This window comes from Panthera tigris, chromosome C2, assembly GCF_018350195.1.
Source record: "Panthera tigris isolate Pti1 chromosome C2, P.tigris_Pti1_mat1.1, whole genome shotgun sequence".
Lineage (NCBI taxonomy): Eukaryota > Metazoa > Chordata > Mammalia > Carnivora > Felidae > Panthera > Panthera tigris.
The window spans coordinates 71,933,918-71,961,484 of record NC_056668.1 but is presented as its reverse complement, the minus strand read 5'-3'; the positions used below and the strand labels follow the sequence as shown (position 1 = coordinate 71,961,484).

Sequence of the window (27,567 nt, the reverse complement as noted above, 5' to 3'; positions counted from 1 at the left end):
TATATGGAGAAACTAAAACCCAGAGAGAGGAGAACAAACTTGCCCAGGGTCACCCAGTGAGTCAGTGATAACGAAGGAGTAGCACTCAGGTCTCCCGAAGTGCAGCCTTTGTGATTGCCACAGATCATCTCAGGGTGTGATAAACAGCTTTGTAGCCCATTCTTTCCCCCGCAGAGCATAGCAGGCTCAAGGACTGTCAAACTCAGACCCAGGGATCCCTTGTCTCTCACTCAGTGTTCTTATTACATGTGTCTTCTACCCGAGACAGGGAGGCTCTCATTCCTGGGTACTCATGAAAGGGCGATGACAAAAATGGGGACAGAAATGGAGGCAGATAACTGAGTAACAATCTCTGCAGTCCATTCCCCACATCCCCAACACACGCAGGGAACTGCAGTTCCGGTCCACCTAGATCAGTGCTTCTCAGACTCAGCTGTGCACCAGAATCAAAAACATAGACTGTTGGGGCACCTGGGTGGCTCAGTTGGTTAAGTGCCTCACTGTTGTACTCAGGTCATGTCTTGATCTCAGGATTGTGAGTTCAAGCCCTGCATTGGGCTCCACGCTAGGTATGAAGCCTACTTAAAAATAAATAAATAAATAAATAAATAAATAAATAAATAAATAAATAAGAGACTGTTGGCCCTTCCCCCAGAGTTTTTGATTTAGTGGGTCAGAGGTAGGCCTGTGAATTTGTATATCTAACAACTTCCCAGATGGTGTTGATTCTGCTGGTCTGGGGACACACTTTGAGACCCAGTGGCCTAGAAAAATAGACAACCCAGCTTTTCCTCCCTCACCTTCTTCTCTCTCTCTCTCCTTTCATGTCCCCCTCTGTAATTTTCTGCTTCGTCCTCCTCCCCATTTTTAGTCTTCTTCCCATGTTTCAAACCATGATGGAAGGAGCCAAGCTCTGCCAGGGACCTGGGTTCTAGTTCTAGCTCCATCACTGACTAAATGTGTGAACACAGGGCAAAGTCACTTCCCCAGTCTAGGCCCAAGGACAGACAATCCCCCACCCTCACAGCCCCTTCCCCAGGCAGGACCACATCTACCTGGGTTCATCTCTGTATCCCCAGATCCTTTGTGCAATATGTACTTGAAGAGAGGCTGGTGAATGAATTCAATGGCCTTTCAGCTTCCTTGCAGCTCAGACTCCAGGTTTCTGACTTCTTCCTTCCAAATCTGAGCTTTTTCCTCTTCAGTTGAACATGATATTTAGGGTGTTTCTAGACCAAGGGAGGGGTGAATGCTCTGGAATGTGGGGCAGAGAGTTGAGTGGACACAACTCTAGAACAGCGTGTTAGCTGGGAGAATCAGGTCCCAGACAACAGAAACATGACTCTCAGGGACAAGTAAGCGTGTGTGCTCAGAAGCTAGGAGCACCTAGGAGTCGGCCGGTTAGACTGGGTCCCCCACGCCCCCTGAGGTTCCGGCAGGGGGCGCCAGAGAGAGGGCCAAGGCCAGCCCGGTTAGCCCAGGTGTCCAGTCTGGGGCGGGAGGGTGCGCCCTAGGGGCGTGGACACCGCCGAGAAACACCCTGGCCGCATTTAAGTAGCTGCAGGCCAGTGCCAGGGAGGAAGGAGGCGAAAAGTTCCAGCAACTGCTGACCTACTCGGACCCAGAGTTAGACGCACCGACACCCAGCCCGGCCCCAGCTAGCTCTAGACCGCGCCATGCGGGGCCCGAGCGTCGCTCTGTGGATCCTCCTCGCTCTGCGCACAGGTGAGGCCCGACGGCCCGGTCTCGGGAGCAGGAGCAGGAGCGGAAGTAGGAGCTGGGGCGGGGGTCCTGCAGTTCTCCAGCCCCGGACCAGGGTCCCACGCAGCTAGGAAGTGTGCTCTGAGTCCTTATCTCCCGAGAAAGAGGGGAGGCGTAGAAAGGCGCCAAGTGCAGCTGAAGACGCCGGGGGTTGGGGGGTGGGTACTAACACTGACCCCGGCCGACTGGGACGTCCGGAGGGCTTCTTGGGGGAAACGGCATTGAGCTGGGCCTTGGAAAAGCGGGCCTGCTGACCTGCCCAGGAGAGGGGCGGCCAGAGGCGTGGAGGGGAGCGTCTTGGAGGGTCGGGGGGACAGCTGGGAGGGTGAACGCTCTTGGTAGGCGTGGAAGCTCGAAGAGGGTTTGGGGGCCGGAGCGACTCTGCCTCTCCCGAGCCCGGGAGGGAAGCGGGAGGAGATTCTAAGGGACCGGTGGTGACACGTGAGATACGACCCGAGCTGGGAGCGTGTGTGCCCAGAAGCTACGAGCACCCTAGGGCGCCCTGCGAGGTGCAGCGAGGAGGAGGGGGCGCTGCCGGGTCTCCTCGCGTCTGCACCGCCCTCTCCCAAGGAAGTCAGGGCCCAGGGCAGTGAGGCGTGAGTCTGGGCATCGGGGAGCTGCTGGCAGGGACGGGCGGACACAGGATGGGTTCACCCTGTGACCTCACCAATACAAAATCTGGACCAGCTACCAGGGTCCCAACTCTACGGTTGTCGGGACTACCAAGGTGCAGCCCTGGGGCTCTGGAGAGGGGGGACGCAGTTTCACATTCCAGGATGCCGCCAGGAGCTGGGTTGCAAAAGGAAGGCTGTGGAGGACCCTGCAGTCTTGACCCTTGGAGTGGGGATGGGAAGGACAGGCTGCCAGGAGAGAATGACCTGGTTCCTGGGGGTGGGGAACTGGATCCAAAGCTGGACAGGGTGAGTGGTGGAGGAACTCAGGTCTTCCAAGGCATCGACTGCAAGGACATCTGGCCCCACTTCTGCTGGGGCCCCCAGGCTGGATGCTTTCTGGGACCCTGACCCAGTCAGACCTCGGGACCCAGGAGGCTCCCCACCAGGAGGAGGGGTCTAAGCAAAAGTCCACGGAAGAGCTATGTGTCCTGGCTCTCTACTACGTAGAAGGTGGCTTTTCTCATCTGCACTCTCTAATGACAGAGCAAGCTCAGAGAGGGGAAAACAAGTTGCCTGAAGTCACTAGCTCCTTCTCCAGGAGCGGAAACGTGAACTCCACCTGCTGGTTCCTCAGCTTCCCCTTGGCAGAGGCCTGGCACTGTGACCCTGAGGGTGGGTTTGCAATGGATGTAATCACAGATGCTCCGAGAGGATGCAAGTCTCCTCAGGGGCAGCCATAACCACTTCCCAGTCTCAATTCCCGGCTCCTGAGGAGGGCGCAGGGATCCTGAGTGAGAGAACCTGGTCCATCACCCTCTTGTTGGAGGACACAGAGGCCCCAAGACTAAGCAGGAACTTGCCCAGTCACGGAGCCAGCCGCGACTCCCCAGCCAGTGCTCTTTCCAGCCACCAGGCTAAGCAGGTTCGGGGGTAGCCCAGCACTACCCCCGGAGACATTCCCTGGCCTCTGTAAAGTGCCAGGCTCTCAGCTGCCCCAAGTGCAGGAATATGCATGCAGTCTGTGACACTTTTTGCCTCGGTCCCTCCCCGGGGGAGGGCAGGGCCGCAGTAGAGCACGGGCTACACAGGCTCGTGGGGTTACACACAGCTGCTGGAGCCAGCCTGCTTGGGCTCGGGATGCCAGGGGAGCTGGACCTCACTGTCCCCTGCCCCCAGCGCTCGGCGGCATGGAGGTGCGGTGGTGCACCACCTCAGACCCAGAGCAACAGAAATGCAGCGACATGAGCAAAGCCTTCCAGGAAGCCGGTATCCGGCCATCCCTCCTGTGTGTCCAGGGCACCTCAGCCGACCACTGCATCCAGCTCATCACGGTGAGTCCTGCCCCCTCACTCCACTACCACACCCTGCCAGACGGGAGGGCTCTGACTCACGAGGGAGTACACAACAGCGTCATTCACAGAGAAAGGTGCCGATTTCCTCCCTGCCAGCGGGCATTAGGATCTCCTGAGTTTCCCAGGCAACAAGGGCCGGCTTGTTTCCTGCCAGGGCCCAGGCCAGCCACTGGGAGGCCACAGAGAGGGCCCCTGCTCGGTGGGCGCCAGTAGGGAAAGATATCTAAGAGGCAGAGTTTTCCTTCCCCTGCTAGAGTAGGGACACTACCCACCCCCACCAAGGCGCGCCCAGACAGCAGCCCCCTCGGTGGCCCATGGTAGTTAGGCCGTCATGAAGCTTTCCCGAATGGGGCTTGTGCACTTTCTCAGGAAGGAGGAATGAAGGCCAGCAGTCCTAGGTGGGTGAATGGGGGTGGGAAAGAAGTGCTGAGGGGCGGATCTGCTCAGCTGGCACTGACACTCAGAGGCAGGACTTCAGTGGAAGGACAGTGCCTGGAGGGAAGCTTTCTGGACAGGCACAAGGGAACCTGGGATTTCATTTCAGCTCAGCCCTTGATTTCTCCCCAAAGCTAATCCAATCATATAGTACCACATGGGCCGGGGGCTTCGGTCAGGCTCCACTGGGAGGAAAGCGACTATACTGAACTACAGTTTTATCATGGACCCCATGACACTGATAGGTATACTGCCATTTGTGTTTTGAAATAAAAAAGGGAAAAAATGAAGCGGGAATTTGTGGGATTCAGTCTGCATCTTAGAAAATCTGAGGTTAACAGTGGAGGCGGAGGTCTGAGAGGCAGGAAAATGAGGGAGGCTCACTTTCCACTACATACCATTTTGTACTATCTGATTTTTTTAAGTTCATCTATTTATTTTGACAGAGGGAGAGAGAAAGAGAGTGAGAGCACACAAGCAGGGGAGGGGCAGAGAGAAGGAGAGACAGAATCCCAAGAAGGCTCCGCACCATCAGCGCAGAGCCCAGTGCGGGGCTTAAACACGCAAACCATGAGATTATGACCCGAGCAGAGATCAAGAGTCAGACGCTTAACCCACTGAGCCACCCAGGTGCCCTGAAAATTAATATTTTTTAAATACATAATTAGAAAAGGCAAACCCTTGGCCTAGGAGAGCTGTCACCTAGGACCTGGTAAAGCGTGAGCCTGCTATACCCTGGTGGCTGCAAGGCTGAGCCAGGACAGGGTTCCTGGGCCAGACAAAGAGGACGAGTGTAGACCTCCATGGCTTTTCAAGGGGCCCTAGGCAGTCGAATGGGCCAGGGTGCCTGGGCTGGGCTGACCCACATGTTCCCAGCAGGCCCAGAAGGCTGATGCCATCACCCTGGATGGAGGAGCCATTTATGAAGCCGGGAAGGAGCATGGCCTGAAGCCCGTGGTGGGCGAAGTATATGATCAAGGTCAGAGGGCTGAGTGGGAAGAGGGGCAGGCCAAAGGACAGAGGATGTCACTCTGCAGTGGGTTTGGCCCTCGAGCTGGTCAGTAGCCCTGTCCCCAGAACAGTCCTGGTGTCCAGGCCAGACCAACCCACAGAGACTCCCCTAAGTCTCTCTTGCCACCCCCCTTAGAGCAGGGGCACCACAGACATAGAGGGCCAGTTTAAGTCTGTTCTTCCCTGTGGGGAGCCCAGCCTGCCTAGAACTTGCACCCACAAGCCCTTACCGAGGGGCTGCCCCATGTCTGCTATAGTGTTAGGCACAACTGACTGGGTGAAGGAGTCTTCATAATGCCCAGCGCCCAAGCACTTCAGTGACCCTGTGTCAGAAACAGCACGAAGTGGGGATAGGGGCTGGCCAGAGGTGTTGCCTAGGACCTGCAGAGCTCAGCCGACCAAGATCAAATCCCAGTCCCACCCCTTCCTATGGTCCTCTGTGGCCTTGAACAACCTTCCTTCCTTGACTGCAAAATGGGGAGAGTAACCCCTGTCCTGTCACACAAATGAAACGAGTCAGCCTTGACTCATGGTGTGCACTTGACACATGGTAAGGGCTTGGAGATGTGAAAGCCTCTGCCCCAGTCCCTGCACCTTGCATCAGATCTGTGTCTAACTCAGGATACGTGGTGCGCGCACACACACACACACACCCATCTCCCACAGCCTTCCCAGGCAGGGTTCCAGCCTCTCTGGTGGCTTCTTCCCTGCCACCCTCGCTCCTCTCCTGTCTCTCCTTCTAGAGGTTGGTACCTCCTATTACGCCGTAGCTGTGGTCAAGAGGAGCTCCAATGTGACCATCAACACCCTGAAAGGCATGAAGTCCTGTCACACGGGCATCAACAGGACGGTGGGCTGGAACGTGCCTGTGGGCTACCTGGTGGAAAGCGGCCGCCTCTCCGTGATGGGCTGCGACCTGCTCAAAGGTAAGGGCTTTGGGCCAGGCAGGCTTCTCCTGCAGGAGCGCTGCGTCTCCCCACTGGCCGCTGCGCTGCCTTCCCCTCACAGGTGACCGCCCTCAGGCTCACCTTCGTCCGCAGCTTCCTTTAACTAAGGAGCAGCCCCATCGCACCTCCTCCAGGGCCTTCCGGACACCTACTTGGTGCTGGCCCTCTCTTTAGTGCTGGCCAGCCTGCTGTTGCTACCGTTTAAGTTCTGGTTGATCGGCCCTCCAGGGCACTTGACTCTGGCTCACTCATCACGGTACCCTAGGACACCCCTGAGCACAAGGTCCCACCCGTGTTTGGGAGGCAGTGATGCTCAGGGAGCAGCTCTCACCTGGTAGACCTGTGTAGGTTCCTACTTCCAGAGACGTGTCCTCGGCATTACACACGAGGAACTACTTTTTCGGGGCCCAGACAAGCTGCTGGCTTATACCCAGAAAGCTCACAAGTGGGTGACCGCAGTCGATTCATTTCTAGTAAGAATAGGGCTGTCCTGCAAACAGAATGTCTCCCATGGAAGGGAGGTGAGAGTGATCTGAGAGGGGTTGTTGAGAATAAAACATGCCAAGGGAGTGAGCTGAAGCGCTGAGTGCCTAACTGAGAGCACTCAGGTAGAAGTTGTGCTTCTCCTGCTTGGGGTTTCTTTTCCTGGCCACCAGTCTCTCCACGGCAGGCATAGTACAGTGAAGTGGCCCCTGACACATGACAACCACATTCTTAAACTGCCCTTCTGGGATCACAGCACCCCCAGTAGAGTTTATCCATGAGTGTGCTACCTCCTGGTTTGTTCCACGGGTGACCAGTCCCTGTCAGTGGGGGCAGGTGGGAGAGCATAATCGTCTTTTTTTTTTTTTTTAATGTTTATTTCTGAGAGAGAGAGAGAGAGAGAGCGAGAGAGAGAGCGAGCATGATCAGGGGAGGGGCAGAGAGAGAGAGAGAGGAAGACACAGAATCCGAAGCAGACTCCAGGCTCTGAGCTGTCAGCACAGAGCCCGACGCGGAGCTCGAACTCTCATGAACCGCGAGATCATGACTTGAGCCGAAGTCAGACACTCAACCAGTGGTTGAGCATAATGGTCTTTTAAAGCCCAGACTTTGCTGTCAGATAGATGTACATTTAAACCCTGGCTCAGCATAGTCTCCCCCATTGAACTTCAGTTTCCTCATCTGTAACACAGGAAAATTAGCACTACAAGGCTGTGATGTTGGAAGAGCTGAGATAATTCACACAACGACTTTGCACAAGACGCAGCACAGGGTATATCCTCACTGCACAGAGCTGTTGCTACATGAGCTCAACTCCTATACCTCTCGGGGGCACCTTGCTATCGTATACGCATACACATGCACACACAGACATGCACACGTGCACACGCACATGGGCTACACCCACATATGCACAAACCCGTACACACACATGCACGCATACACATGCATTCACTGCCCCCGTACAACCCAACCACTGTGTAAACCAGCACAACCTGCAAGAGCTTGGAAGTCCTGTCCCCTCAGATGGTGGCCAGATATGGGTGGCCTGTCTTTCAGTTGGCACATTTATTAAATTTCTGTTCCTCTGGGAGGAGGCAAAAAGCAGACCAGGAAAGGGAGCCCACCCTGGAAGAGTGTGGTCTAGCTGGGTGATGAGCCAGCCTCCTGCTCACCCTATGTGGCACTAAGGTGACCTTAGCACAGGATAAATATTTGCCGAAAGGGTGGACACTGGGCCTCAGTGCTGGCGGCGGCCCCAAAACCATGCCAATCCTGACCACTTCACCGTTTCCCTGCCCCTTCCTGTGTTTTCGAAAGCGTTGTCTATGAAATTAATTGTAGTCATTACGTAATAACTTCTTTCTTTCCCCACTTTCATTGATGACACGTAACTGATTTGAAGTGAAACCCACAGTGAGGACAGTAGTTATTTGACAGTTGTCCTTTGCGGGCAAGTGGAGATAAATGTTTTATCCCCCAGAACTGTTTTTAAAATAGCGAAATTCACTCCCAACACTCCTTGCTGCTTTTGTGGCCCCAGTTTGGGAGTCACTGACCCAGTCCAGCTCCCCAGTTTTGCTCGGACAGAAGCTTGGAGGGTCCAGCGAGTCCCTGAGGAGCCCAGCCCACCCTAACTGCAGCCTGAGGAGAGTGAGCCCTCCCTGGGGCACTGGCCCAGGGGTCTGACCCCGTGTGGCTGACTGACCTCCCTCTGCCTCCTTCCCACAGCTGTCAGCGACTATTTTGGGGGCAGCTGCGTCCCCGGGGCGGGAGAGACCAGCTACTCGGAGTCCCTCTGTCGCCTGTGCAGGGGCAACACTGCTGGGGAGGGGGTGTGTGACAAGAGCTCCCTGGAGAGATACTACGACTACAGCGGAGCCTTCAGGTGAGAGGAGAGGGCAAGGGTGGGGGGCGCTGAGTCAGGGATGAGGCCTTGAGGCCACAGAGCGGGTGGTAAATAGCTGCACTGAGAGGTCCCAAGGGTGGGGCAGTGTTGGCTGCATCTCTTCAAAGCACCCTTTATATAGTTCATGTGCCTGGTTAGTTTAAAAACATCAACCTGGAATATGCCGGACTGGATTTGCTCACAAAATCAACATGTTTGGTGTATTTAGAGAGATGAGGGCTTAGAGAGTAGAAAACGACAAAAACAGCCTTTTGCCACTTTTGTGTCGCCATTCTGGTGTCTCAGACTCACAGGGAGGGTGATAGGAGTGGGAAAGTGTGGCGGGAACCCTGGAAGTCCTGACAGTCGGAACTGGCCTCAGCTCCGCACCCGATTAGGGCTGGTACTTTGGATGCGCTCTCCTTGGAGCCCAAAGAGAGTCTCCAACAGCATGTGGCATAGCTGCGTCTGTCCACAGCTGAGGAACATGCTCAGCAGGGCCGGCAGTGGAAGCCTCCTGAACCCCTCTAACTGCCTCGGCCTCAGTGTTTCCACCAGGAAGCAGGGAGCCTGCTGGTGCCCCACGCCCCAGGGTGGGATCTGGGGAAATGCAATTTGGGGCACAGAGAGAAAAACAGTCCTCAGTCCTCCAAGCCAGAGCTTTTGGCCTGCCCCGCTCTCCTGGTATTCCCCCAGCCCGGACCCTGCTTCTCTGCTGGCTGTGGGGACCCAGGCAGCCCTTTGCCCAGTAGGGCCTGGCCTGCCTCCCTCACTGGGCAGTGACGTATAAAGGATACATAAAAGTCCTGGTCCCTTCCACTCAGGGGTTTTTGGTGTGGCATGAGAAGGTCTTACCTAATCCCCTGCCTCAGGGCAGAGTCATCTTCAAAACACCCTGAGCATTGAAGCTGTTGATAACAGCAGCTGCCCTATGAGTACCTGCTCCACTCAGGCTCCGAGCTGGGCTGTACAGTGTCTATGCTGATTGTAAAGGATCTCTCCCTATGGAGAGCTACTTTCTTATCCCCACTTTAGAGGTGATAGAGGCTAGGAGGGCTCCACAACTTGGCAAAGCCACACAGGAAACAAACCAGGGAGCTAGATCCTGGGACTTCCTGACCGTGAAACCTGTGCCCACCATCACCAACCCCTATGGTCCAGAACAGACCTCCAGAAGGCAGATGAGCTCCACCCAGGCTCACTGGTTTCTCCTCTGCAGGTGCCTGGCGGACGGGGCAGGGGATGTGGCCTTTGTGAAGCACAGCACAGTGCTGGCGAACACTGATGGTGAGTAGGGAGGGCCGGCGTCCAGGAGCAGGGTCTCAGGCCCTGTAACTCTCCCTAAAAGGAAGAGATGAGTCTCATGAGTATAGTTCAAACTGCTCTGTGGGGCAAGGGGCTGCCCTGCTCTGATTTGTGTCTGGCATTGGCTCCCACTTTCAGACTGGATTCTGACTGCAGAACATTTACAAATCTCTGCATTAGCCCTCATCTACCATTCCTTCTCCCATTATCTGAAGAAGCCATCCCTTATCCCTGAACAAGGTCATATTAAGTTGGGTTAGTGTTATGTGTTGATCCATTATATCATTGTCATTTAAAAAAATTTTTTTTTTGCAATCGTTGAGCTATAGAAAATTTCTAAGAGTCAGTCATAGAACTTCCATTTATTTTTACCCAGATTCCGGCTTTTACCATTTGCCACATTGGATTCATCATTCTTTCTATACTTGTGTATGTTCTTTCTGAATCATTTGAGAGTATGTTTGCCTGCCTCAGGCCCTTTAATACTTCAGTGTGTATCCCTAAAAACAAGGAGATGTGGACCTAGCCACAGTAACAGTCATCAAATTCGGGAAACATAACATTGACACAATACTATTATCTAATCTACAGCCCATATCCCAGATTCACTAGTTTTCCCAATTCTGTTCTTTGTAGCCATTTTTTTCAGGCCGCAGACCTAATGTGTGATCACATGTGGTATTTGGTTGTCAGATCTCTTTCGTTTCCTTTAACTTCAAGGAATTTCTCAATCTTTGTTTTTGTGGCAGTGACATGTTTGAAGAGTCAGGCCAGTTATTTTCTAGAATGTCCTCTAATTTAGATTTCTGTCGGGATTTTTATTTCTTTAATTTGAGGTGTAATTTACATGCAGCAAACACTCTCTTTTTGAAGTATGGTTTGACAAACTTTGCCAAAAACACAGTTGTATAACCACCAATACAATCAAGAGAGTGATTGTGACAGACCTCTCACCCCAAAAGTTTCTTGATGCCCCCTTCTGGCATCCACCAATCATTTCTGTCTCTATAGTTTTACCTACTCAACAATGTCTGATTACTGTCTTTTTTTTATCACAATCTTTTTTTTAATCATAACCTTTGCCTTTAAAAGCAGAAGGTCCATCATGTGGTCTGACATTCAAGAAGGCAAACAATAAGAACCAGATTTTAGAAAGGGGAAAAAAATGATTTGAAAAAGGAGGAAGCACATAGGATTATCTCCAGAGCAAGATGATCCTATGAAAATGGACAGCTGGGACTTGGGCCTTAAGATCAAGCAAAAAAAAAAAAAAAAAATTGGAAGGTGGAGAAAGAATAGGGCTGTATTGGGTTAAAATTGGCACTTTTAGTATTGTGGTGGTAATCTAAGGAAGTCTAAGTAATTTTTTAAAGACTATCTTCATGCAAAAGATTGGTAAGAACAAAAAAGGAAATTGACATAAATGTCTGAAGCAACGGTGGCTCTAATGGTCCCTAGCCAATGAAAAACAGTGGCAGATCGAAATACCAAAGTGGTACGTTTGTCTCACCGGAAGGCCAGATATGCCCCCAGAGCTCTATACAAAGGCTTTGCAGCAGATTAAAAATAGAGAAGAGCTGGGGAGGGAGGCGAGAATGGCACAGAGTAATTGTTGAGAGTGCTATAAATGATCATGCAGTCATTAAAAATGACCTTTATGGAGTTTTCCAAACTATTGCTCTCGGTTTTGGGGTTTGGTTTTGAAATAGCTTTGGAGGGAACAGAGTTTTCATGATCCCACAAATGATTTTTCCCCCTCCTATTTCCTAGCAGAGGCTTATCCTCCTCATTTTAAAATTGAAAAGTCATAAACATATTGTTATGTAATGCCATCTGTTGAGTTACAATCTTAAAATTATTCTTCTTAATATTCTTAATCTGGTGTCAATATTCACTCTTTCAAATAAATCTGGTTTTCTATCATAAATGAGTTTTACGGAAATTTTCCAATAGTGTGGGAAAATGCTTTAAAATGACAAATGGAAAAAAGAAAAGTAGGGTGCAAAATTGCCTATCAAGTATGTCCTTAGCCATGTTAGAAATGGTTAGAAAATAGAACAAAGGACTTGGAGGAAACATCCTTAGACATTAATGGATGAATATTGGATGAATATATGGGCAAAGCTTTGGAGAGTTACCCTTTTCTCTCTGGGCCACGGTTCTGGGTAGATTCTGTCTGGCTGTGTTCCCACCATGGTCCTCTCCCCTGCTCTCTGCTCAGAGCCAAGTTTAGAGCCAAGCAGTGAACTCCTGCTTCATTTCTCTCTCCCCTTCTGAGCTCCCCTTTTTCTCTTATTTTTTTTATCATTAATGAATCATCCTGTTTGTATGTGCTGCATTACTGTCAGAGACCTCAAATCCGTGTTTTTAATAGAAACTGGGGAAAGTCTATAGAAAATGTAATACACCTGGTCTTGTGGAGTGTGGCCGCCAAGCTCCTCTTCATTCTGAGTTCTGGGTCCCACCTCCCAGAAGAGTTTCTGTTCACCATGAGTCTGCGGCTCTTTACACCCTAGCCTCTCCTCAGCTCCCTCTCCTGGGCCTTCCTGAGGCCTTTCCCAAACCCCTCCCAGGACAGAAGTTGCCTCACCACAGGCTTCCTATCTTCCCAGGGAAAACTCTTCCCTCCTGGGGCCAGGCACTGCTGTCGCAAGACTTCCAGCTGCTATGTCTGGATGGCAGCCGTGCTGATGTCACCGAGTGGAGGCGATGCCACCTGGCTCGGGTGCCTGCTCACGCGGTGATGGTCCGGCCTGACACAGACGGGGGCCTCGTGTTCCAGCTGCTCAATGAAGGCCAGGTGAGTTCAGGGCACCCCCCTACCCTGCTTCGACACAGATTCCCAGATGGTACTGAACCTTCTGGTCTCTCGCCAGGGTAGGAGCTCACTCCAGTGAGAGCCATCATGGGGCTGGGCCAGCCAGACCAAGAGGGGCAAGCCTCAGGGACCCCCACCCCTGCCCGGGGCGAGACCACAGCCGAGGAGGTCTCTGTAGTGTCCAACCTTGGTGTGAAGGAGGGACCGACTATGTGAGCTGGCAGCCAGAAGGGCAGACCAGAGAGGGGAGACCCAGGACTCAGGAAGCGAGGAGGCCTGGGCTCAGGCACCCCTCAGAGAAAGCTGCTCACATTTGTGGCTCTTAAGACCAAAACCAGAATATATGAGCAAATAAAATGGCAAAGCCAATGAAGGTCGAAGTACCCCATTAATTAAATGTGCTGAATAATGTTTTGCTGAGACCACTGTTTACAAGAACAGCACATTTCTGACTGTGGGGCACCCCAGCTTTAGCTAGTTTTGTCCCATCACTTGTCCTTAGTCCCATCCACACCTGGGCCGTAAGTCCTGTGTTCAGTCAGCTGAGTGTGACAAGGCAGAGTGCACTGGGGGAGCACAGAGGAAGGAAGGAGGCAGTGCCTCACCTGGTCCCCAGAGTGGGCACCTGGCCAGAGGGCGTGGGAATAAGGAGCTGGTGGCATATCTGGGAGGGATGTGCCCCCCCCCTTCCTGCTGGCATCACCTCACCAACCCCCACTCTCATCCCTTGACACACAGCGTCTATTCAGCCATGAGGGCAGCAGATTCCAGATGTTCAGCTCTGAGGCCTATGGCCAGAAGGACCTGCTCTTCAAAGATGCCACCTCTGAGCTGGTGCCCATCGCCACACAGAGCTATGAGGCCTGGCTGGGCCGCGAGTACTTGCAAGCCATGAAGGGTCTCCTCTGTGACCCCAACCGTAAGTCCACCGGTCTCTTGCCCCACTGGCTCTAGCCCAGCCGGACCACAGGCATGGCAATGCTTTCTGGAGAGGCAGCTGGGAGAGGACACTCACCCCAGGAGCTGTGCCCCTTGGCCTCCATGAGAACCATTTGCTTCCACCTCCCTGCCTCTGGAGGTTTGGGGAGGAAGCTTCTCCAGAGTTGCATGGCCTGCTATACCCTGGATGCCCCATCCACTCCAAGGGGTGAGATCCAGGCCATCAGGGTCTGTCTTGGGAAGGGTCTCCTTGCCCCTCCCCACAGAAGTCATCAAGTCCCATCATTCTCTCTCCACAATGCCTCTCTTTTCCTCCTCCCCACCCCATAGCCAAGGCCCTGGTTCAGCCATTGTCTGTTGGCTGGACTATTGCAGTAGTCTACAAATGGGCTTCCTGCTTCCTGCCCCCTACAGCCAGGGAAATGGTATGCCACTCACTTAGACACATGGCAGCCATGATCTGCCTCAAGCCTCCTCACAGTCCCATGAAAGAGGCACACAGTTACCCCCTTTCTGTAAGAGGAAACAGGATCAGATGTTTAAATAACTTACTTCTTACAGCTAATGAGGGAGAGGACCAGACTCTCCCTTGGGTCTGGCTCCAAGCTCTTCGTACTGAGGTACTGGCCCCCATGGCCCCTGCCCCACAGGCCATCATGCTCAGGGCCAGCCCCTGAAGCAGGTGTGTGCGGTGGTGACCACAAGCTCACACACACTCACACACACAGGGCTGCCCCGCTACCTACGCTGGTGTGTGCTGTCCGCTCCAGAGATCCAAAAGTGTGGAGACATGGCTGTGGCCTTCAGCCGGCAGAAGCTCAAGCCGGAGATCCAGTGTGTGTCGGCCGATTCTCCCCAGCACTGCATGGAATGGATCCAGGTAGGGGCCGCGCCCAGAGGGGCAGGCGGTGGCGGTGCCTGGGATGGTCCTTACCAGTCCTCCCCCAGTGCCCTGGTCTGAAGGAAACAGGGTAGGCTGGGGAGGAGAACACCTCCTGTGACAGAGGAAAGGTAGGAGGAAGGCCTGGCAGGGACCAGCCATCCCACCCCAGGGGACAGGTTGGGGGGAGGGTGGTATTTCCTTTCAGGGAACCCAGGAGTCCCTCCTCACTGAGTGGGTGGTCTGGGAGCAGAAGGAGCCCGAGACTGGCCCAGCCAGGCACTGGTTGACCTGTGGCCTTCTATAGAGAGAGATGAAACAAATGGTACTGACCCTTACTAAGTACAGTGAAGTACTGATGTCTTCTGTGATGGTCTATCCCAGCCTTTTTTTCTAAGCTTGTCATGGTTCATTGCACTGATTTGGCATCTGCTGATATGCTGCAGCCAAAAGCACTGGCCCTGTGGAGGCCCACGCAGCTCTGTCCTGCTTTGCTTCTCTGCCTGGAGATGGAGGCCAGGACCGGGAGGTAGCCCTAGGGCCCTGCAACCAAGGATGCTACTGTGGCCACAGGTGGCCCACCAGCCCTTGGAGTCCTGGGCTCCTCCCTCCTCTTTTTTAAGAGCAAGTAGGTAGAGCCTATGGTCAGGAGCCCTTATCAGGGCAGTCCCCAAATGCAGGCCGGACCACAGTGCCTCCGGAGTGTCCACACTGCCCCAGCCAGGCAACCACATTGACTTAAAGGCCAAGAAGAGAAGCATGGACAGGAATAACAGGAGGTCAGGATCGTGATAGATAGCAGTCACACGAGCATGTGAGTCCCAGGTGCCTCACGCTGTGCTGAGATTTCACGCAGGCTGCTTCACTTAATCCTCACAGCACCGCTATGGGGTGGGTATGATCACTGTCAAGTGTGGAAACTGGGGCCGGGAGAGGCTGAGGAAGCAACTTGCCCAAAGTCACCCAGCTCATGGTGGGGGAGCCCCTATCCCCAGGGGCCCACAGGAGGCCGTCCCCAGCATGACCGCAGGTAACGCTGAGGAAGGGTGGGCCTCAGTGGAATGGAGGAAGGGGAGACTGGAGGTAGAGGGCCGTTCATTTCCTAGGGCTGGGCAGGCTGTCCTGTGGGGGGCGGCTGGGGCCATGGGCTGCAGAGCAGGGACAGATGTAGGAGAGAGGTTTCAGCTCCCTATAGGCAGGAGCCTTCTCTCTGTCTGAACTCAGACAGGGCCCAGGGGCTGCCCAGTGCCCTACGGGGAGAGTAGCAGACTTGGAGGTTCCTCAGAACCCCAGCAAAAGGCTCAGAGATACTTGGTTCTGAGGCTCTCAGGGATGGTGTCCAGTGTAGCTCTGATACCCATCTGCTTCCAGGCCACGGTGACTCTGGGAAGGGGGTGCCAGCTGGAACGGACCCTGGGCTGTAGGTAGGAGGTCTGGGTGAGGGAGGAGAGGGCCCCCAGAGACACACCCTCCAGGCCCAAATACCAGTGCCACTGCCTGTTATTCCGCCATCATGCCTCTGGGCCTGACCGGTGCAAGGTACCTTCCTGGGGTGCAGATGTCCCCTCTCTCCCCTGGCCCCATTCCCTCTCCTTGGGGTTCGTCACACTACTATGCCTTGATTATTGGCTAATCCCTTTTCAGTGTCCGAGGGGTCACCTGCGCAGAGGCTTCAGAATTCACAAGATTGGGTGGAGAGTGGGAGACCTGGAGCGCGTCAGGAGGGTCGAGAAAAGAGGGCCCTGGGCTCCTCCTGCTGCCTCCTGAGGCAGAGCTTTTTAGCCATGAGACTGCTGTCTTTGAGCCTGGCTCTTTCATACATTCGCATACACATTCGACAGATACACATTGCATTTGTGCTGGATGCTAGCCCTGGGCCAGGTGCTGGAGACACAGTACAGTGCCCCAGGCCTCTGAGGCCTGGCAGTCCCTGGGGAGACCCCACCCCAAGCACAAGGGCAGTGATAGTCAAAGTTCTGCTCAAAACAGGGCCTGGCAACAGATGTGTCAGTAAACATTTATTCAAAGAACAAAGCAGACGCCCATGGATGGGAGTGCTGGTTTCATGCCTCTGGTCCTCCAAGCACCCCTTTTGCCCACACATCTCACTAGGGTGGGGTAGGATAGGGTTCCTCGGGGAAGAGAGCGAGAGGCCAAAGTCCCCAGCACCTCTGTCAAATCCCGACACCTTCTCTGCCCGGTCACCCGTTCTGTCCCATTTCAGGCTGGGAAAATTGATGCTGTGACCCTGAAAGGCGAGGACATCTACATGGCGGGAAAGGAATATGGCCTGATTCCAGCAGTTGGGGAGCGCTATGCCCGTGAGTGTGGTTGCTGGGTCACCTGGCCTCTGCTAAAAGCAGCTGATATTTTCATATATATATAACCCACCTCAGCCCTTTTCAAAAGCTCCCCCTCAGTGTCCCTTTCCCAGGGCTGGTTGCTGTCAGTCACAGGCAAACCCCAGATCTCGGGTTTTCCATCTTTGTCATTAAAAGCCTGGCAGGTGTGGGCAGACCTTCTATAAAAGGTCAAAAAGTAAACCCTTTAGGCTTTACAGGCCATATACAGACTCTGCATATTCCTTTTTTTTTTTACAACCTTTTAAAAATATTAAAATCGTTTTTTAAAACATTTTTTAATGTCTATTCATATTAGAGAGAGAGACAAAAAGACAGAGCATGAGCAGGGGAGGGGCAGAGAGAGAGGGAGACACAGAATCTGAAGCAGGCTGCAGGCTCCAGGCTCTGAGCTGTCAGCACAGAGCCCGACACAGGGTCCAAACTCATGAACTGTGAGATCATGACCTGAGCAGAAATCAGAAGCTCAACCGACTGAGCCACCCAGGCGCCCCTAAAAACTGTTTTTATGCTTATAAGCCAGGCCATACAAAAGCAGGCTGAGTATTTGCTGACCCCTCGATGAGAGAGCCTCCTCTGCCCTTCCAGCCTGACCATGTGGCTCATAGAAGGTGGCCCTGGGGACTGTCCTTCCTGTCAGCTCATGCACACCTTCCCAGTGGCCCAGGCTGGGGCCTTGGTGCTCTGTCCCCTTAAGTGGTGACCTCAGGTCATTTCACTTGGACGTGAAAAATCTTTGGGCCTAGGAAAAATGTTTCTGCAGTCCTCACCTGTGCCTCCACCTTTCTCCCAAGAGGTGAGAAAAATACCACCTGAGTGTAAGGGAAGGAAAATCTCTTTGGGTAAGGAATGTTGGGGAATGGGTTGAGGGACACAGAACTCTGAAAAGTGGAGCCAAGGGCTGCTTCCCAGCCTTGGAGGGGGACAAGCAGGGGTCCCACTGCTGGATGTGCACTCCTGAACCCATGCAGACAGGGCCTGGACCATGCAGAGAGAGGCACTTGGGGCAGGACCATGGCTCTGGGGCAGGAGCCGCCTGAGGGAACGGGTTGAGGGCAGGAGGGGATTTGCGTTGGCTCATGCCTGGCTGAGGCCGGAAAGCACCAGTGGGGTCCTCACTGGTGTCCCCTCCCCACAGCGGAGGACAGCAGCAACTCCTACTTCGTGGTGGCTGTGGTGAGGCGGAACAGCTCCTACGCCTTCACCCTGGATGAGCTCCGGGGCAAGCGCTCCTGCCACTCAGGGTTCCACAGCCCCGCGGGCTGGGACATCCCCGTGGGCGTCCTGGTGCAGAGGGGCTTCATCCGGCCCAAGGACTGCGATGTCCTCACAGGTACCACCTTCTGCAGGGACGTAGACATGCAAACTCTGTTTTGGGGTCTACTGGGTTGGGGGCCGGGTCTGAAGGTCAGGGAGCCCACCCCCCGCAGGATCCCACAGAGCAGCCCAGAGAGATTTCCTCTTCCTCCTTGATGTGCCCCTTTCTCTTGGGAAGGTTGGGAATATCCTTTTGTTTTCTTTTTTCTTTTTAGTTTTTTTTACATTTATTTATTTTTGAGAGACAGAGAGAGACAGCATGAGCAGGGGAGGGGCAGACAGAGAGGGAGACGCAGAATCAGAAGCAGGCTCCAGGCTCCGAGCTGTCAGCACAGAGCCCAATGCGGGGCTCGAACCCACGAACTGTGAGATCATGACCTGAGCCGAAGTCGGACGCTTAACCAACTGAGCCACCCAGGCGCCCCAAGGTTGGGAATATTCTTGCCTATGCTTAGAGCCGTTGTTGGGTGGAGGGTACCACACTGCCCCGTCCTGCTTACCCAGAGTGGAACTAGCTCCAGTGGGCATGAGGAGCAGGGGGTATGCATGAGCTCTGGGCCTGGCGGTATCACCATCCAGTCATGGGTCTGTCCCCATATCCCAGCAGCAAGGCATCTGGGGGACCTCGCTGGAAAGTGGCCAGGCTTCTGTACAAGTGCTGAAGAAGTCACATTTACCAAGCAGCCACCTTATGCCATACACAGGGCCCTCCCCACCTGTTGAATCACATACATCCATGGTGAAAGGAAGGCAGTAGGAAGCTGGCAAGATCCTGGGCTGACTGCACCTCTGTCCCGTCTGGCACCTCAGAAAAAAACCACATTTTTTTTTCTAACCATCACAAGCACACAGAGAGTGTTAGGGTTGGCTGCTCCCACTCCCACACAGCTGGGCACTTGCCCTGACTGGAAGAGAATAGCTTATGAGGTAGTGAGTTCACCATCCCTGAGGGAGTCCAAGAGAAGACTGGGTGACTACCAACCAGAGGCTGTCCATGGGATTCCTGTATCTGGACAACTTCTGTACTCCCCTCATCCCTGTGATTCTCACAGGAGGAGACATGCTCATCTGAGCCAGGTGGGCAGTGCAGCAGACGGGTGGCCTTGAGCTGTCGGGCCAAGCAGAGTGGGCAGACTTGTAGGGGAGTGGCCCTCTCATCTGCCCCTGAGCCCCCACTGCCCTTTCCCCTGCTGGCCCCTTGACACAGCCCTCCCCCTCTGCTCCAGCCGTGAGTGAGTTCTTCGGTGCCAGCTGCGTGCCCGTGAACAACCCCAAGAACTACCCATCCTCGCTATGTGCGCTCTGTGTGGGGGACGAGCAGGGCCGAAACAAGTGTGTGGGCAACAGCCAGGAGAGGTACTATGGCTATAGTGGCGCCTTCAGGTAAGCAGTGGCCTGGTGGGCGGGCCTGGGGCCAGCACAGACGCTGGGTCCCTCCTGCCAACACCTGCCTTGGCCTCTTGTGTGGCAGGTGCTTGGCTGAGAACGCGGGGGATGTTGCCTTCGTCAAGCACACAACTGTCTTTGACAACACAAATGGTACGTGAGGGGGGCTGGGGCCAGAGCGGGACCAGATTCTTGGGGGGTTGTTCCCCATCTCCAACATGATACAGGCACTGGGTATTGCCAGGATTGGGGTAGAGCAGCAGCTGGAAAGACTGAGTCTAGAAGGCTCTGCCCCTTGGGGATCCCAGGGGCTCCAAGGGCTTCTCAGGAAGAATAGACCTCAGGGCACATGTCCAGGTGGGCAGGACACATGACAGTTTTTACCGGTCTAGAATCCAAGTCTCCATTCCACCAAAATGGTAGAAACTCAACCTCAGTCCATTTGGAGAGACCCCTTCTTGGGCATTTATATTGTGTCTAGGTATGGTGGGGGGCGGGAGTGGGCAGGTGCAGGGGGACAGGGGCCTCTCTCCACAGGGTCATCAGTACACATCAGCATCTGGTCTTTGGTCCGGAGAAGGTCAGTGTCCCGTGCAGGGAAATCACCTCGCATCTCCTAAGCCATACAAGGCAATGCACAAACCCATTCACATCACATGGGTGGCTTTTTCTCTGGAGTCACCTTCCTGGGCTCTGACTGGGAAAAAGGGCCCAGAAACTCTATGCCCCCAAACCCACACCTGGGTCCTATTGAGGGGCAGGGGACTTTGGCGTGCCTCTCTTCCCTCCCTGCTCCTGTTCCATTTTGAAGGCTGGAGGCTGTTTCCCCCCCAACACCCACTGTTTGTTCTTTCTCTATACCCTGCCTGCACCCAGGCTTTGAAACCCCAAGTGCTGGGGGCTCAGTCTTCTCTCAGAAACTCGTCCCCAAAACTCAGTGCAGAAAGGTGCAATGTGGCCCGAAGGGGAGGAGGAGATTGGTGAAGAAGAAGCAAGACCTGCAAGAGAAGAACATCAGTTAGGATTTCAAAACTCAGATGCCACCCTGCCTAAGAAGTATTACCAAAGCTTGGGAGGGCTCCAGGCCCCATTGCCACAACCCCTCGCCCCTGCAAAGCTCCTACCCTGAAGAACACTTGGGATCATCCCCCCAGGAGGAGGGAGATTTGTGCTCCTGCAGGAGCCAGTGAGCCTGGCCTGGCCCCAACCCCAGGCCCTCTGTGGTCTCAGGATAGGGGGAGGGGAGGGGCCGGTCCTGGGGGGACCCTTTCAAGAGTCACCTGCATCGAGGCACCCACCTCCCAGGGGCACTCATTCCCCTTTATTTTTATCTCTACTTGTGGGCCCACCTGGAGTTTCTTCTGGAAGAGGGTGGATACTAAGTAAATAATACATGAAGACACAAAAATAGTATGATTCCCGAGGGCAGCGTTTCTCAGGAAGCCCTTGGGCCAACAACCCCCTGCTTCAGAAACACTGGGTTGCTGGTTTAAAATACCGATCCCTGGGCCCCACCCTAGACCTAACTTTGAAACTGCCTCTTCCAGATCAACACATGATGTTATACCTTTTCTGGTTTGAGAACTTCAGCCATTAGGGCAAGAGGTCCACCACCACCTTCAGGAGCCCACCCCACCTCAGGCCCAAGACCTGTAACACACAGGTGGGGCTCTTGGCCTGGGAGTGATTAAGAGTCTCCATTTTGTCATTTCATATGCAATAGGAGTGGTCATACTCACTTTGTGTTACTGCCATGAGGAGAGAGCAGTGCTTGTGAAATACCTGTCACATTATAGGTTCTCCCTATTCTCTACCAGTGGTAGCTCCTACCAATGTTATTTTTTTTAATGTTTTTATTTATGTTTGGAAAGAGAGAGAGAGCACAAGTGGGGCAGAGGCAGAGAGAGGGGGACAGAGGATCTAAAGTGGGCTCTGTGCCGATAACAGCAAGCCCGATATGGGGCTCGCACATGCAAACTGCGAGATCATGACCTCAGCCGAAGTTGGACGCTCAACCGACTGAGCCACCCAGGCACCCCGGCTCCTACCAATGTTATTAGCTCAACCAGGTTCTCCGGTCCTGGTAGGAGAGGAGATAAGTTGGAGAATGGAGAGGGTTGAGAAGCTGGCTACATATGGCCACCTCTCCCCAGTCAAGGATTTGTGAATCCAGAAGGAAAGCAGCCTCTCTCTTCCTCTCTCCCAATGCTCCATCCTCTCAGGCCACAATTCTGAGCCCTGGGCTGCTGAGCTAAGGTCAGAGGACTATGAGCTGCTGTGTCCCAATGGGGCCCGGGCCGAGGTGTCCCAGTTCGCGGCCTGCAATCTGGCACAGATACCATCCCATGCTGTCATGGTCCGGCGGGACACCAACATCTTCACCGTGTATGGACTGCTGGACAAGGCCCAGGTGAGCCAGGGCAGGGGCTACATCACTGGGGGGTGGGCAACCAAGTGAGCCAGGGCCCCGGGTGCTTCAGTCTACCTGGAGCAGACCTCAGGAGGAACTGAGGAAGCCTGGAGAAAGTTCTGACATGCTCACTTAGTCAAACCATTCCTCCAACTATCCTTTCTGTGTCTTGCATTATTAATGTTTCCTTCTCAGCCAGATCGTTCTCACCCACATATAAACCTGCTGCTGTTTCTACCATCTTGAAAAAACAAATAAGCCCCCTCTTGGTTTCACAGCCATTGTAGCCATAATCCCACCCTCCTAGAGCAAAACTCCTTCAAAGAGTCATCTCTACTCAAGTCACCAGTTCCTCTCTGGTCTCTCTCTCTTTTTTTTTTTTTTCCCAGTGTTTATTTATTTTTGACAGAGAGAGACAGAGTGTGAGTAGGGAAGGGGCAGAGAGAGAGGGGGACACAGAATCTGAAGCAGACTCCAGGCTCTGAGCTGTCAGCACAGAGCCTGACATGGGACTCAAACGCACGAACCGTGAGATCATGACCTGGGCTGAAGTTGGACACTCAACCGACTGAGCCACCCAGGCGCCCCCTCTCTGGTCTCTCTTAAGAATGGAGACCATTCTAGACAGGCCCCCACAGGGCCGTGAACCTGCCCTGAGCTAGATCAAAGTGAGCCATGGTGCTGAGTCCAGTGGCTGTTTCTCAGCCCACATCTCCCTGACCCTTTAGCCACATTGGCCACAGCTCCCACCTGCTGGAAGTGCTTTGCCCCTTGGCTTCCAGGTGCACACCTGCCTGGCTCTCCTCCCAGGCTCTATAGCAGTTCCTCCTCATTGCCCTGGCTTGTAATGACTGGACTGCCCCAGGGCTCTATCCTAAGCCCTCTTCTCCACCTCCACCCCTGTTGACATCGCCTCATCCCACGTTGTCAGCAGCCATCTGTGTACTGACTGCTCCCAAATTTATGTCTTCAGCCCTGCTTTCATCCCACCCTTCCATCTTTAACAGCTGCCTACCTGACATTTCGACTAGCATTTCTAACAAGCTTCTCAGCCTGAACAAGCCCGCAGCTGGACTGCCTGCTTCCCTCAGGCTTCCCCCCTGCTGCGAATGGCCACTCCAGACCTCACATTTCCTCAGGAGTCTTCTTCAACTCCTGTCTTTCTCTCACGGTCTACATCCAGTCCATCTGCAAATCCCATTGGCTCAACTTTCAATATACATCTGGAATGAACACAGACTGACAACAGGGCCTTTGGTTCCCACCCACTCCACCCCCTCCCCCACCTCCCCATCTCCCCCCTTCTCTCCCCTGTGTCCCCTTCTCCCCGCGGAAGCGATGTGGGGAAGAACCCTGTGTCAGTGCACATTTTCCCGGGGAGAAGGCTGGCCTTTCATCAGATCCTCCATTATCCGTGAGTCCCCCGAAAGATTGATGGCCACTTTGACCCTGCTTACTGTGGAAGCTATCATCATATCAGTACTCCAGCTTGCTAGGTTGGCAGGCCTGTGATTTCACATCAGTCTTGGTGCCCTGAAATCGCTTGCTCTTTGGGTCACCATATGTAAAGCCTGAGTGACCACTGGGGAGGCCAGATGAAAAGCACATCTACCTGTGGTGCTTCCAGGACCTGTTTGGAGATGACCACAATAAGAATGGGTTCAAAATGTTCGACTCCTCCAACTATCATGGCCAAGACCTGCTTTTCAAGGATGCCACGATCCGGGCGGTGCCTGTGGGGGAGAAAACCACGTACCGAGACTGGCTGGGCCCTGACTACGTGGCGGCTCTAGAAGGGATGCTGTCTCAGCGGTGCTCGGGCGCAGGTAGGTTCACACCTCACGGGAAGAGCAGGTGTCCCGCCACATTCCCCGTCATCCCTCCCAGCCTTTCACCCCATATCCTGAGTGAACTGAGGGCCTTTCCGGGTGGTTACAGACGATCAAGGTGGGGTGTGGGGGCAGCGGGGAGTGTGGTCTGAACAGGAAGACTGCAGACAGAGCAGAGACACTGGCTGTGTAACCCAGACAGACCTAGATAAAGAATATAAATGCTGCCAGTAATGGTCCAGAGAGGATTGAAGCAACCACATAAATATACATGAAGTATAATTTTGGAAGGAATGAATATGTAAAGAAACCGGGGGAAAGAAGAACTGTACCAGGGCAGAAAGAGGGAGCCTGGCCGAGTCGAGTGCACACAAGTGCGCTCGGTCAAGTCCTGTGCTGGTGTGCCCACTGCCCGATAATGCGGCTCTAGGTGCTCTGAGGCCTTAACTGCCTGTGTTCGATCCCTCAGCGGCCCTGGTCCCCAGCCTGTCCCAGTTGCTGCTGCTGCTCCTGCCACTCCTCACAGCTGGCCTTCTCCATTCCGCCCTCTGAAGCAGCTCCAGGCAAGCCTAGCCCTCCCTCGGAATGGAAACCTACTCAGAAATCTCCATAAATAGGCTGTTCTCTATGGTGAAGCGGGTTAGCACCGCTCAGAGAGACAGGAAGTGTGAGAAACCACGGAGCTCCTCAGAGCTGCGATTCTGACACCAAAGAGGAGGTTCTGTGATTGCTGCAAACCGGAATAAAGATGAATGTTAAAGGAAACCCCCCCCCCCCCACCGCGAGTTGAGTTGGATGCGAGCAGTGCTCCTGCGTGAACCCAGCCTCTGCCTCCCAGGCACCACCTGTCCCTCTGCCACCTGAGGCGGGCGAGCTGGCCGGCCTCCCAGTCACGCCCCACCCACGGCTGGCAGGCCGCCTCCCTGCAGATCTGTAGGCTCCCACCACCGGAGGAGCCTCACCAGGCTCAGGATTGGAAAAGGCCAGTTACCAAGGAAACAGGCTGAGCCCCCGGCCTCCCACACGGCCCTCTCCGGCCCTCTCCGCTGGAGCCTGCCCTGCTGAGCTGCCCAGGGGACCCGTCCTCTGCCGGTTCCCTCTTCCCCTCTGAGGAATGGATGCACACTTGGCACCTCCTGTTAGCCCCTCTCCATCTGGGCTCTAGACTCCCTCTTCCGGCCTCCCTCCTTAGGACACCGTGTCTGTCTAGGGAGGCATCCACCAGATGAGGCTACAGTCGGGCCTGCCAGGGAGGTGAAGCTGCTGGACACAAACAGCCCTTTGTCCTTGTCTTCTGTGGCTTGGTGTGGCCCAGACCACCCGACATACCTGATTGTGCTGGGCCAGAACAGACCACAGGGGTGAACCCTCAAGGGGGTCCTCAGACAAAGGAAATGCTCCTCAGTAAGCATCCCCCCTCCTGAGTTTCCATCTCAGATTATCCTCTTGTCCCACCCCCGTGCGACGCCCTCCCCTCCTCAGATGCCCCTGCACATCTAGCAGTGGCAGTTGCCTCCCCATGGAAGGACTCAGTCTCAAGGACCTGCCCAGAGAGCTCCAGGCCTGGAGCAGGAGGTAACCTGGGCCTCCGAGGCAGCACAAGCTGTCTGAAGAGGCAGGAATGGGGAGATGCCCTTCTCTTTGTCACAGGAGCCGTGGGCCGGGTTAGGCACCAGTGGGGAGCTCCAGCTCCTCTGTGTCTGCAGGAGGTCTCCTCACCCAGGCCTGTACCAGCTGGACGAGGCCACTCAATCCAGAGGAAGGGTCCCACCTTCCCCTCCCCTGTGAGTCAGAGGAAAGTGCCTGGAGAGGGTCTTCTCTACTCCATTTTTGCCACAGTTGTTTGAGGAGCCAGAAAAGTTTCCAGAACTGCCAGCTCTTCCTCTGAATTTTCTTCCCTGAGAAAAGGAAAAAAAAAAAAAAAAAAAGAAGAAGAAGAAGAAGAAACAGGAGCAAGCCACCCTCTCAGCAGACTGGGAGCCGCGTGGGTCTTGAGCTATTTGCGTCTCGATCTGCGGGGGCCTCGGGGACGCCGATGACAGGCTGGTTCCTGGTGCTTCGCCCCCATCAGGGGGCGTTGGGATGGATACCTTCCATCTCTCAGCAATGAAGGAGGCCCCTGGCAGCATCCTGGCCACAGTCGCGCCGTCCCGAGGAGTCCTAGTCACCATGCTGGGGAAACTCTACCCCACTGCGAAGGGCCAGAAGGAGCAGCCTCCGCTACCAAGCTTTGTACCCTCTTCACCGCGAGGAGTGAATGATTCTCTGACCTGACGATTGTTTGATTTTTTTTTTTTTTTTTAAGGGAGATTCGTCCAGTGAGAGTGTATTTGTGTTTGGCTACCCTGGGCTAGTGTGCTGCCCAGGGTGTGACACCAGTAACCATGAGCCACTGAGTATGACATGTGTGAGTGCTGTGTGAGGTTGGATTTTCAGGTGACAGCAGGGGGCTACCACTGTGTTAGTGCTAATAAAAGATGTTGGTTTGTTTTTTTAAAATAAAGCCGAACAGCCCTGCACCTGCTGAGGCTTGGAATCTGATAGAAACTTTCTGCCGCTGATTGATTTGACTTCTTAGCTGGTCAGAGGCCTACCTGCCCCAGACCACTCCCCAGCCTGCCCAGAATGGCAGTTTCCACTCAGAACCCTGTTCCCCGAGCCAGAGTTAGGGCCTCTTCAGCCGGTGAGGCACCCAACTCCCTTCTCCACTCTGAAAGGGCCCCCAGCACATCTCAGCTGCCATCACCCCCTCAGCCTCTTGGGTACCCACTCTTCTGGGGACCAGATAAAGAGGAGGATGCCAACTTCTACACCCACCCCTGCCCTGTGTCTGCAAAATAAGCTGCCCACACCTTTGCTTTGGCAAGTTGGCCACTAATTCACTGGAGGAGGGAAGGGGAGGGAAGTCAGATCTCCCACAGTCCTCACCAGCAGCACTGTCTGGCCTGACGTGAAGTGAGCCAGTGGGGCCGGCCTTGGCCAGTGCCCTGCTGGGGCTGAGGATGTGGAGGTTCTCTGCCCTTCCCCCTTCCCACGGCTCCTCCGCTGCCCCAGGCCAACCCTCCCTCCGTCGCTGCGGCCATCTTACAGAGCTGCGTCTCACTCCCACAGTGCTCGTGCTGTAACTGGGTGGTCTGCCTGACCTCAGAAGCTGGGCAGGGACCTGGGCCTCAGAGAGCATCCACACGGTCTCTGCACCATGTGAGTCTCCTGGTGCTGCCACTCACCCCTTGAAGCTTCGGGAGAGTTACTTAGCATCCGAGCCCCATCTCCACTTCTGAAACATGAGCTCGATAGTACGCACCTGGTGCAGTCCTTGTCAAGTCTGGATTATCCTACATGTAAAACACTCCACACCCTGCTTGGCACATCCCAGGTGCAGGACAGACACTATTACCATTGCTATTACGATTACTCCTAGAGCTTGTTTTGTGGGCTCAAGTTTCAAATTCCCAGGAGAATCATCTGATTGGCCCAATGTGGGTCAGGTGTCTCCCACTGGACCAATCAGCTCAGGCGAGCATTGGGCATACAGCGAAAACCTGGCCACTGAGACCCCCCCAGAAAGAGGAAGTGAAATCATAGCGAGCAAAGCAACATCCCCAAGTTTTGGCTACCGGGTCTGCTTTAGGTAGTATTTGGCATTTGTCAAGCACCTATTAATATCTACCGGGGCAACAGGGACCTCGGCCATGGGTTTTGTGCTTTAGAACAGTGCTTTTTAAACCTGGATGTGCACGCGAATCTCCTAGGGATCTTGTTAGAGTCAGAATGTGATTCGGCAGGTCTGGAGTGAGGCTGCAGTTCTAACCAACCCTCAGGTGGTGCCCAC

General features: G+C 54.2%; 1 protein-coding gene across 2 annotated transcripts; it reads left to right on the top strand.

Moving 5' to 3' along the window:
* The first annotated feature begins 1,553 nt into the window (after positions 1-1,553).
* Positions 1,554-26,278, top strand: MELTF (melanotransferrin). Of its 2 annotated transcripts, none has more exons than XM_007090970.3 (16): positions 1,554-1,725; positions 3,552-3,706; positions 5,042-5,141; positions 5,917-6,099; positions 8,335-8,491; positions 9,711-9,778; positions 12,409-12,596; positions 13,353-13,533; positions 14,282-14,433; positions 16,658-16,754; positions 17,932-18,126; positions 19,337-19,493; positions 19,582-19,649; positions 21,719-21,906; positions 23,534-23,732; positions 24,205-26,278. In XM_007090970.3, exons 1-16 carry the CDS (start codon positions 1,677-1,679, stop codon positions 24,285-24,287), a joined length of 2,220 nt encoding a protein of 739 aa, XP_007091032.1. In that variant the 5' UTR covers positions 1,554-1,676; the 3' UTR covers positions 24,288-26,278. The 2 variants fall into 2 exon arrangements, with proteins under 2 accessions (XP_007091032.1, XP_042812733.1); XM_042956799.1 differs by having other exon boundaries at positions 5,039-5,141.
* The last annotated feature ends 1,289 nt before the right edge of the window (positions 26,279-27,567 follow it).

Bases quoted from the DNA above. Each gene is read 5' to 3' on its own strand.
- MELTF (XM_042956799.1), top strand. From the start codon at position 1,677: ATGCGGGGCCCGAGCGTCGCTCTGTGGATCCTCCTCGCTCTGCGCACA. The intron at 5,142-5,916 runs GTCAGAGGGCTG...CTCTCCTTCTAG, and splicing joins GGGCGAAGTATATGATCAAG to AGGTTGGTACCTCCTATTAC. The intron at 6,100-8,334 runs GTAAGGGCTTTG...TCCTTCCCACAG, and splicing joins GGGCTGCGACCTGCTCAAAG to CTGTCAGCGACTATTTTGGG.